Here is a 12,599-nt window from a genome sequence, read left to right as displayed (position 1 = left end):
AAAATTAAAATTCGAAAATTTTTTCTAAAGCCTCCAGGGGACTTCGTTTTCGCACGAAAAAATTTTATGTGCCCTTATTGCATCCGGACCCACAATTAGTCCCTATTTTTCAAATCCTAAATTTCACAATCCTCAAAAAATTGCATACTAAAATTTTAAAATTATGTTTTTTCTTTGGCCTAAATATTTATTTAGATTGAAAAAAATAATAATTTTTTTTGTAGACAATTCCTTGGATCAAGGGTCTAAAATGTCTAAAGTGTGGAGTGGAAAATTAACTCTATTTTCAAGAAAAATGTATCGGGGTTTAAAATAATATTTTTAAAGCATTAGAAAATAATCAAAACTCCTATTCATCTATCGTAGGATTCACAGTTCTACTTATATTCCAATTTTTCTTTGCTTTTTCACGTTTTTTCAATTAATAAAAGGCAGTTAGATAATGCAATAATTTTTGTTTAAAAGATAAGTATTTTTAGTTCAAAAATCCACTATTATATTTTTGGTTGTGAATGCATTTTTTTTTTTTTTTTGGTTAAAAGTTTAATAATATCGTTTAAGTCATCTTTTTGTTGCAATTTCAACTATGTTGTGCAAATACAGTCTTTTTAGGTTGAAAATTTGACTATTTCATTTACAAATAAACTATTTGGTTGAAAATAAACTTTTTCGCTGAATATTCATCTTTTTGGGTTGAAAATTCCACTATTTTGTAGGAAATTCGTCTTTTTGTCATAAAAGTTGATTAATTTGGTTCGCATTTCTTCAACTTTCTCAACTCGGAAAGTTTTTTTTTTTATTTATTTTTTTTTATTTTTAAATTAAACTTTATTATTAAACATTCGTCTTTTTTAGATGGATTCAACTCTTCTTGATTTAAAATGAAAATCTTTTTTATAATAATAAGCAAATATTTGTTTATAAATCCATGTATTGTGTTGAAATGTTCTCTATTTCGATAGAAAGTTAATCTGCATGGTTAAAAATTAATTTTTTGGTTCAAGATTCATCATTTTAGTAGAAACTTCATCTCTTTGCTCGAAGAATGTAACCGTTTTCTTGAAAATTTATGTATTTTGTTGGAAATTCATCTTCTGTTTTAGAACTTAATAATTGTTGTTAAAAATTTCTCTATTTTGGTTCAAAATCAATCTTCTGTATTAAAAATTAATTTTTTAGTTTGTTGAAGATTAATCATTTTAGTAAAAAATGTATCTCCTTGGTTAAAAATGTAACTATTTTTTTATCATTCATGTACTTTCTTGAAAATTTCATCTTTTTTGAAGAAAATTAATTTTGTTATCGTTGAAAATTTAATTATTTTAATTTAAATTCATGCATTTTTTTGAACATTTCTCTATTTCGGTAGAAAATTGATCTTTCATAGTTTAAAATTTATGTATTTAGTTTAAGTCCTCTAAAAAGATAATGTTGGTTGAAAATTCATCTTTTGTGGTAGAAAATTATTCTTGTTAGTTAACCTCATATTTTGCTTTAAAAATGTATGTCTTTTGCTGAAAATTTCTGTATTTAAAAATATATAACTATTTTCAAAATTCATCCTTTTTATGAGAAAATTAATCTTGTTAGTTAAAAATTAACATGATTAGTTGAAAATCTTTTTTCTTAAAAATTTAACTATTTGGTTAAATAATAATTAATTTGGATGAAAATAGTATATTTTCCCTTGATTTTGAATTTGAGAAATTTCCTTGTTTCCCCTCTTCTAGAGTATGTTGGCCTCGTTATTGATATATTTTAGTAACATTATTTGTCTTCTTCTTGTAAGTGGGGTGGAGGGAGGATTCGACATATAAAAGGCGCGTATTCCAAAATTTGAATCTTATATTGGGGACAACATCGCCCTCAAGTTTATAGAGCAATATTTAAATTTTATTTCTTAATGTAAATGGCCACTTATTTTATAAATTTAAATAACTAATAAATTCATTTTTTTAGGAAGCACGTATTTGAGGTACCAATGTCCTTCTGCGTATCTCGAGAGAGAACTTCAGGAAGTGCGGCTACAGCCTGTCCTCTCGACTGTAAAAATGAACCAGAAGTTTCCGTTTGCGGATCTGACGGACTTATCTATCGAAACGAATGTGAGATGCAGATGCTTAATTGCGGGTAAGAGACTTTATTTATCAAAGAAATATTTATAGATTCATATTCCTCTTTCCATTTTAACAGATAATTTATCTAAAATTGAACTCAGTTTTCTGCTGCTTCAGTTTCTTACTAATAGAAATAATATTATATCTCTTCATTATGATAATTAAATATCTGCTAATGTCTCGGCGGCGTAATTGGTTAACGCTCCACTCATAGATAGTGGTGTTTCAGGTTCAAATCCGGGCTAAGGCAGATTTTTTCGTGTTCCCCAAAAATTATTTTTCCGAAGTAATCGTTTCCACATTGAAATTTTTATTATTTATAAATTAAAAATAAATAAAAAAAACTCACAATGAAAAAAATCCACAGGCAAGCTCGAAGAAAAGTGAGCGTAGTGGATTTCGACAAGTGTAAGACTCGTCTTACAAAGTGCATGAAACAGCAATCTCGATGTGCAAGTGAAGTGGATCCGGTTTGCGGAAGTGATGCAAACACCTATTCAAATCAATGTCTCCTGAATGTGGCATCCTGTTTGTAAGTCCTTCACCGCAATTTTCTAAACAATTAATTCCAATTTTTTGTTTTATAACACCGCAGGATCACAGTGGTACACCAGTTAAATTCTAGGAAAAAAAGGTCAATTTTTCTTTGAAAAATGGTGATTTAAAATAAGGGGTTTTTTGAAAGAAGGGAAAGTTTTTATCTTTTAAAAATATCAATGTATCACGAATATCCTAAATAATTATTATATTTATATTGGACATAAATACAACATTTCAGGAAGTCCAGAAAATACTAAGAATATATTTTTATGCTCTGCGAATAACACATTTTTTCAGAGTCTAGCCTTCTGCCACAATTATAAATTCATTAAAAATTAAAAATCATACATGCTCATCAGGGCACCACAGTGGGGCCAAAAAAATGTCTCTGAACAAATTGATATTCAGAAGCGGTTTGTGAGGGGATTTTAACGATTTTTTTTTTTAATTAAAGCTAATGAAATTCCGCATAACTCGGTCAGAACCAGCTTTGAAAAGTTTTTTTGTATTCAATAACAAAAATGAAATTTTTTAGAGGAGTACTTGTTTAAAAAAAAACTTGATTCAAACCAAAATACCTCAAATCAATTAGGCAACTTTCCAGAAAATTTGTTTAATAGAGGACTGGCAGTAATTCGGGAATTGATTTGCACTAAATTTAAACAATTTATAGACAGAAACCGTTTTTTAATTGAATTTATGAAACATAATAAATAAACTGTTATTTTATAAGAAAATTCTATAAACAATTATCCATAGCAGGTAGACATGTTTAAATAAATCAAGTTTTTTATATTGAATCGACCAAAAATTATACGAAAATGTAACCAGATTATCAGATTTATTCATCCAATAAAAACTGATAATTTTTTAAATAAATTTAAATAACAAGTGTACTGTCTGACTATTTTTAAAGGTAAAAACATGTTTTTTCAACATAATCAAGTATAAATAACTAATTTATAAACTTTTATCGAGCTCGTATGACAATCAACAAATTGTTTAAATAAATTTGTACCATCTTAAGCATTTTTTAATTTTAAAAATACAGTTTCTTTAGGGTATTAGCAAACTGTTATTTCGTAATCGTTTTTATGCTATCAGACGGTAACAATTGATAAATGTTTAAACAAAATTAATTAACAAATGCATTTAAAAATATCCGAAATAGCCCAAAAGATTATGAAAGAACTTGAAAAATGTATCACAGCAAAGAAATGGGGACAATGACCAAATTCTTAATTAAAGGGGAATTTAAGTAAAACAGAAGGAAAAGGGGGAAAAATAGGGGAGAGACTGTGATCCCTGAACACCTTCCTTGATTGCTTTAATACTAGGCTGGTCCAAAAATTCGAATTTCAATTTGTTATGACTACGAATTATGACCCCTAATTTGTCCCTTTTCCAGAAAAACCAATTCCATATTTTTTTTGTTATTCAAATTCATGCTAAAGACGGTACTTTTAAATTTTTGTGAAATTACTTACTTTTATGGGATAAACGACAAGTTTCCAAATATTTCTTAAATAATTTCCAATTGTTTAAACAATTCCTATTCATCTAATTTTTTCACCATATTTTGAAAACTTAGAATTTTCAGGGATTCATCTAACAATTAACGAATGTTCAAAACAAAATTTTGTAGTTTAGGATATTTGGTAATTGTTTAAACAATTTTTATTGGTTTACACAATTTATAATCAGTTCTTATTTTATTAACGAAGAAGATTCGGAAACATAACTATACGTAACGTAGCAGAAAAAAATAGAGAATAAGTTCTGAAATAAAAAAATACCGAATAATAACCGACATAATATTTGAGATTTAAGAAAACTATATTTTTCTCCACCTATACTATAAAATGACAAAAGCGAATTATTATTTTTATTGTTTAAATATTTTAAACTGTCTACCACAATAAATATAATTCATAACATTCATTAGCTGCATTACTATATCCAGAAAAAAGTAACTTTTCAAGATTTATAGGGAAAAATAATTGTTTGAACAAATAAAAATTATTAAAATAATTTCTGCTGTCTTTTACACAAAATATCACCCCTAGGGTTTATTAAATACATTATAGATTCGAGAAAATAGAAACTTTAAGAATCCAGGGGAAAAATTATTTAAGCAAATGACAATTGTTTAAATAATTGAAAAATATTGTGAAAAATTATTTAAACGAATGAAACTTGTTTAAATAATTATAAAATATGCCAAACAAGAAATATTATTCCTGAACCTAAGAAACAACAACATTTCACGATTTACACGCGAAAAATTGTTCAAACCATTAAAAATGTTATAAAGTACTAAAAAAAAGGTCATTTATCAAATAGAAATAATTCATGGAGAAAAAGTGTCAAAACATGCTGTCTTTAGTATGAATTTGACAGAAAACTACTACTTGGATTTTTTGGGGGCATTTTTTTTTTATTCTTTTAAAAGTTATTTTTTAAATATTACCCACATAAGTCTGTTATATAGGGTCTTATGAAAACCCATAAGCGAAAAATTGGGTTTTACGAGTTTTTGTCGCTAATTATGATTTTTTGCATTTTTTTAGATACAAAATTATTTATAATACATAAAATATTACTTTATACTGATAATTAGCTGTTTATATAAAATATTTTAATTCTAGAAAGTTGTAATTTTTTCTATAATCTTCCACTTTTTGTCCACTTTTTAATTAGTGTGAGGTAATAAGCAATTCAATTCAGCAAATACAATTGTTTAAAAAAGTTATTAGTTTATAATTATCTTTTTATATATTAATGCTAGATAGTTACCATTTTTGCTGAAATTTTTAACTTTTGGTCCACTTCTCACTTGGTTGAGGTAATAATTGATGAAGTTAGCAAACATAATCATTTAAACATTCAATTATTGTTTATAACTATTTTATCTTAGAGAAATTCGAGAAAATTGCGCTTTTTTATAAAATATAATTTTTGCTTTGACTTTTACTTCTGAACAAATAATAAATAAACATTAACATGAAGAATTTTTAAATACCATTGTATTTTTTTAAACTAAATTATTTTTACTTTTTTTCCAATCTGAAAGAAATGTATTAATTTAAACAAAAAGACTATCTAACAGTAAGAGATAAAAACAAATAGTAGAATAATTCTCAGGATACAAGGTAGATTTACTGCGGTCAGGAAATTGTTTCCAGTAATCTGTTACCAATTGTAGTAAATATTGTTTCTGACTTTCGTCATTAGTAAGAAGCAAATTAAATTCAGATAACAAATTTAAAAGTATCTGTTTTGTTTCAGCAAAATATATTCACAAGGAAGAAATAGATTGTTTAAAAAATTTTTTTAAATTATTCTCTCATCTTTATTTATAATTTTTTCATAACGAAAAAGACAACTCAAAGTTTAAAAATTCAGAAAAACCGCAATTTTTTAGCAGTTATCTAAGAGAAGTTAGTTATAAAAAATAATACATAATTTGAACAATTATTGTCTTTAACTTGCATTAGGTATTATCCCACTCTAAGTAAAAAATGGACAAAAAGTGGAATATTTTAGAAAAAACCACAACTATCTAGGATTATTCTAAGAAAATAAATAATAATATGCTGTTTAAACAATTAATTCTATTACCTTGAATTAATTACTACCTCACTTAAATTGAAAATTAGTTGAAATAATCGGAAAAAAGCCGCGAGTTTCTAACTCTATTCTAAGGAAAAATCTCTAAGAGCCATCAGAAATTGTATAAACAATTCTTATTTTTTTATTTTATTTTTTATTTTATTTATTTAAAAAAAGTTTTGATTCATATTCTATAGACAATTTTGAAGAGAAATATTGAGGTTCAACTTGATTCACCTAATATTGACGATGCTGAATTAATTTTATAAAAACATATTTTTGTCTAATGGGAAATACTTGGTTAACTTAATGGGGCTGTGGGAATCTCTAAATATAATTTTTTGTTTACAATTTTTTTCGTGGTTTCGAACAAATTTTCGGTCGATATGCATGAAAATTAAAAAAAAATTTCTATGAATTTTTGGACCACCTTTCCTTTCCTAAATTGATAACATAAATTACTTACAAATATTCAAAGATTCTGGAAGCAGTTTTAGTACTAACTGATTTTAGATTCTGGTTAAAACCACCCACCTTAAGTATTTTAAGCTATAAAATTTAAGAATGTCCGAATTTACCCCACACGTTACCCCACACGTCCGAAATTACCCCATTGAACTAAAAAACTATTCATTAAACAATCTCAAGGCAATAATTTAATATGAATTTAATTGCAGAAAGGGAATCCAATTGGCCCATGTCGGTCAGTGTACAACCTTGAAGGAAACAGAACAATGCCCTGAAGATTGCAATGACGTGCCCGAAGAACCAGTTTGTGGAAGCGACGGAAACGTTTATCGGTGATTAAAAGCATCATTGAGATTCTTCTGTGTCTATCTTTGAGATTAAAGTCATTTTTCTTGTGACGCTTTATAATTATGATAAGGAGGAATGTCCTAAATATAAACTCAATATTTCCTGGAATTACACCTCTTCAATTTATGGGGACAATAACTATAGTTTTTTCTTCTTTTTATAAACTTCAAGAACTTACATTTCAATCTCATTTCGGTGGGTTACTATCTTCTAGATTTAGGGACTCGCTCTTTAAACAAAAGATTAGAGTAAAAATTATTTCTTTTTTGGTTGTATGATTTATTGAAATATTTGGTATTGGAACCAGTTTCAGGGCAATATATCATTTTTAAAATAATCATTAGTTTGGAATGGATTTCTTTATCAGTGCAGAAATATTATTTCTATAGGCTTATGATGTAGTGTAGAAGACTCTTCTTTTTCATTCAGTTATTTTTTTCATTTATTAATCATTTTTTTTTTGTTTTTTGTTTATAATAATAAAGAATTTTTTTCAGATCTTTGTGTCACCTGCAGCGTGAGACTTGCGGTCAAAGAGTTGTTCAAGTCCCTGCCCAGCATTGCCGCACCACTGCACTCTGTAACCAAATCTGCAACGGAGAACGGCAGTTTGTTTGCGGATCCGACAACAAATTGTACCGCAATGAATGTGAAATGAAGAGGGACAATTGCGGGTAATTTGAAACATTTCTCTACTTTTACATGTCCCATTGGTTGAACCTATTATTTTTCATCGGTAGTATATTCAGTAACGTTGTGTTAGCGGAGTCGCTTAATGATTTCCAGCCAGTAAAAATCGGGAAATCGCTGGTTCACCAGTGATAATTTACAATACTGATTCAACCAGTAACAAAACCACTGGTTCAGTTTAACAGAGAAAATAAATGTGAATCGCTTCTTAATAAGTAACTTCAAATTAATATCTGCATTTTTTGTTAATATTAGCATAAGATATAAATATTCCCTATTAGGTTTTCATACAAAATTTCCCTGATGAGGAAGCCTACAATTTCTCAAGAAATGTTGGAAACTGGTAGTATAAAAAAGACGGATAAATAATAAAAAAGAAGAGAAGAAAAGATGTTTTTTCTGCAATTAATTTAAGAATATAGTTTTTTAAATAAAATAAAAATTATATTTTTTAGGTTGCGTCTCAGACTCAAATTTTTTTATAATATTCCAACCACGGATAGGGGCCAAATCTTAAATTAAAAGATCACAAATGATTAAGTTGTTGAGGAATAATTATTTTTATGAAATGATTAGTGAACCAAGGAAAAGGTAATTTTAAACTTATATTCAGGAATTTTATTCCTTGTCCTTCTCTACTAATACTTCTATCCATGTATATTATAATTAGGTTTAAGTAATAGAAGTATTGGAAGAGAAAGAGAAGGAAGGAAATTACTGAGAATGAGTTTAAAATAACCTCTTTTTTGTTCACTAATAATTTAATAACAATAATAATTCCTTATTATCTTAATCATTTTTTATTGTTTTATTATAGTTGCGGCCCCTATCCGCGTCCGGAACATTATCTTTTTTTTTGTGTTTTGAAAAAAAATTGATATGAATTATATTAAGCTTTAATCCCTATCCGTGGATGAAAAGCAATTTATTATTAATTGCAAAATTTACAACATTTACAAAGAAGCATATTTTTTTTAATATACATTATGATAGAAGTTAGGTCTGTTAAATTTTATTACTTATTACCTTACTGACGAGTCTAATTCTTTATACTATTCTGAAGAGATCGATTCTTGATCTGCTCCAAACAATTATTAACTCCTTTAGATACTAAAATGGAGAAAATTAAAAATAGATAGTTATTTTTTCTCAGTTTATATATTTCCATATAAAAAGGCAGGTACTTCTTGAAAAAAATTTGTATCACTCTAGCATACGTAGGAAAACGGCTTTTGAAAAACGTAAATCTAAATTCTTCTTTCGAATTTACAAGAATTAAAAATAATTTCGATAAAATTGAAAATAATTCCAAGTAAGTTTTAACAAATTCAAAATAAATTTACAAGACTTTAAAATAACTCAAATTAAATGTAAATGGTTTCGAAAAAATCAAAACTTCCAAGAAATTACATTGATTTCAATATAAATGGTTTCAAAGGAATTGAAGGAAAACGAGAAGAATTCGAAGAAATTCATAAAAATGTAAGGTAAATAAAAAAAATTTAAGGGAATTCAAAAGAATTTGATGAAATGCATGAGAATTCAAGGTGAGTTTAAGAGGCTTTGATGAATTTAACAAAAAATATATCAATCCATTGAATTGAGTAGAATTGAGTAAATTTAGAAGAATTCAAGTGAATTAAACAAATTCACGAGAAGTTTGAAGAATTAAAAATAATTCAGGATAAATTAATGAGGATTTATTTACATATCTCAATAGCTTAGAAATTCCTGGAAATTATATAAAACCTTTGAAACCTTACAATATTCCATGTCTTCCGAATTTCTTGAAAATTCTTTATGACCAAATGTAATTTTGGTTGATATCTTTAAGATCATTAAAATCCTAGTGATTCCCGTCGAATTTTGTTAACCCTTTTAAGTGCCTCAAAATAATTCAAATCGCTTAAAATCCCTTAAAATTATTAAAATAAATAAAACATTATTTGGAATATTTTAAAACTCCATAAAATATTTCAAACTCTTTGAAATCCCACTAAATCACTGAAATCAATTGAAAATTCCGTGGAATCTTTTAAAATTCCTAAAAATAACGCAAATCCCTTAAAATCTTTTGAAACCGTTCGAAACATTTTAAAATTCTTTGGAATATCTAAACATACTCTAAAATATAGTTAAAATTCGGTAGAATCAATCGAAATTCTTTAACATTTTTGAAATTGTAAAAATCTCTCAATTCTTGTGAATAAATGTTATGATATCCATTAAAATATTATAAAATCCCGTAAAATTCCATGAAATCTTGAGTATATATTTTTAAACATTTATTGCAATACCTTGAGATATTTCAAACTATTTCTATTCATTTAAATATTTCAAATCCTTTAAAATATTCTAAGTCCTTTAAAACTCTTTAATGATCTTGAAAATTCCCTGACAATTTAAAAAAATACTTTAAAATCTTTTAAAATATTAAAATCTATTTTTTAAAAAAATTAAAATCTTTTTAAATTCTCTACAATATTTCCAAGAGTTCAAAAAAATTCAAAAATAGGTAGAGCCCTGAATTAAACTGAGGTATATTTTTTCGTCTTCAAAATACTTGACTTTTCCTAACCAACCAAAAATTCCTGATTACAACGCACTCAATTAAAAAGATCAATAATTTATTAAATGTCCTTTAAATGTATCATATAAATGTATAATCAAATGTTTAAATGTTTAAATTTCAATTAAATTTTTTTTTAACTGTTAAAATGTATAATATATCGATCTCTCTAGTAGATTAGTGGTAAAAAAGATATATTTTTTCAGAAACGAATTTTTATCTTAAAATGTTATCCAAGTTTTATAAAATGAGCATTTTCAAATGAATCTAAATTTTCAGGAAACATGTTTACGTGGTGCCAATGAAACGTTGCGTACAAGGATTCCTGTTTCGAGGATGTCAAAAAATTTGTCCACCGTTTTACGACCCCGTTTGCGGAACTGATGAAATGACCTACAGCAACGAATGTTTCCTCGAGATCGAGACCTGCCGCAGTAGAAATCACGTGACGAAAAAATATCTCGGAGTTTGCGGTCAGCCGACTGATGAGCCAAAAAATTACTTGTATTAGATCCGCTTGGATAACCGATCATCTAAGCTGCCCCAGTCAAACAAATCAATCGAGCAAGATTGATTCAATATCGTCGATAGTGGAAAATCACCTCCTTCCGTTTTCACAATCGATCTTTCACCGAGGTTGTTTATTGCTCAAAACTTGCTAGTTTGGCATTGAGCTAAAAAAAGGGTTTCGACAAAACTGCTATTTTTTATTTTACACATTTGCCGAAAATTTATGCAATTTAAATTTGCAGATCATTATCAATATGCAAATAGAACTGATTTCTTTTAATTTGAATTTCGTGTAAAATTTTCACACATTTTACACAATTGTAATTATTTTATTTTGTTGTTGGGACACAAAAAGAACTTGGACTTTCGTTCGAGATTTTGAATTTTAGAGTTTTTCCAGTGCTCGAAAAGTTGGGTATGATGCCTGACAATCAAAGTGAGAAAAGAAATATAAGTGAAGACGATTTTAGAAAAATTCTGCCCTTGCGATCTGAGGTGCCTATGACTTTCTTATTTATTATTTTTTTTTCCTTAATGATGAAAGTACCTCCGGTCGACCAATGGACAATCACGATGTGCCAAAAAGCGATTCGCTCAAAATTGGAAGTTTTTTCTCTTTTGCATACAATCTTTCTCATTGAAAATCGATTAAATTGACGAAAAAGTTGAGAATGAGTATTTTCCTAACTAACAAAAATCAGAAATAAAAATGTATACAAAACATTTTCACTGCCAAGAAAAAGGAGGATTAATTAATGAAATGGATTCTGTGCAAAGGAGTTACAGAAGTTCCTCCAAAATTTTTAACTTATTTATAAGAAATCTTGTAATATCGCCGTTTTATCAAAAATTTAATACTTAAGATTTAATGCTGTTTAAATGATTCAAATACATAATTTATGAATGTGATTAATATTATTTTGAAAATAAATCAAATGAGCTTTGCATATAAATTTAGAATTGAAGCGGCGACCTAAATTGGATGCTCAATTCGCATTTTTTATGCCTTCGCACATACGTGACAGTAGATGCATATTATTTATTTTAGAACTAATTTTGATGAAATATATCACTTGCATTTGACCACAATTGCTTTTCAATCCTTTTTAGTAGAATTGTAATTTCTAAAGATTTTATTATTTACAGATGCATTTAAGAATTGGTTTTCAAAGGTTACTTTCAAACTATGTAATATTTCCCTATATAAAAGAAAATGAATAAAAATGTCCCTAGATTAAAAACCTTTCAATACGTAGATTTTAGATATTTTGTCACCATTACGCAGTTTATTAATATCGCTAGAAATTTCTAGGAATTATATCAAAAGATATGCTCTTATTTTAAAGAACCTGCGTATTTAACCTTTGATATGTGATTTGTTCATATAAATACTATTACCCCCACTTATTATATTATTATTGCTACTCATTCCATGTCCTTAATTTATTACTGATCATGTGAGCATCGTTTTGTATTGAAACTAACACTGTAAGCATTTGTCTATAATAAATTATATACATATATTTTACAATATCATGAGATGTTTTCATTATTTTACCCTATGTTCGAAGAGTTTTCTAACAAAATTTGTTATAAACTTGGTTAGATTTAATCGAATTAACTGTAACTTAATAGTTTCATATAAAATTGATTGGGAAATTCACACTTTGAGCCTCAAGCACTTTGAAAAACGCTTTCTGCGTTCATTTTGATATTTTTCCAAAATTGTTTGAAATTGAGCCGTT

General features: G+C 27.1%; 1 protein-coding gene across 1 annotated transcript in view; it reads left to right on the top strand.

Annotated features, from left to right (window-relative positions):
• The window catches only part of LOC117178899 (agrin), a 221,242-nt gene extending 208,855 nt beyond the window's left edge, over nt 1-12,387 (top strand). The window contains exons 5-9 of the mRNA XM_033370431.1: nt 1,960-2,130; nt 2,485-2,649; nt 6,947-7,069; nt 7,583-7,759; nt 10,624-12,387. Of these exons, the coding sequence (XP_033226322.1) occupies nt 1,960-2,130; nt 2,485-2,649; nt 6,947-7,069; nt 7,583-7,759; nt 10,624-10,855 (868 nt within the window). The 3' untranslated portion in view covers nt 10,856-12,387. The remainder of the gene's footprint in view (nt 1-1,959; nt 2,131-2,484; nt 2,650-6,946; nt 7,070-7,582; nt 7,760-10,623) is intronic.
• Nucleotides 12,388-12,599: the final 212 nt, after the last annotated feature.

This window comes from Belonocnema kinseyi, chromosome 8, assembly GCF_010883055.1.
Source record: "Belonocnema kinseyi isolate 2016_QV_RU_SX_M_011 chromosome 8, B_treatae_v1, whole genome shotgun sequence".
Lineage (NCBI taxonomy): Eukaryota > Metazoa > Arthropoda > Insecta > Hymenoptera > Cynipidae > Belonocnema > Belonocnema kinseyi.
Note: the sequence above shows the minus strand (reverse complement) of the source record. Positions and strands in the feature narration are given on the sequence as shown.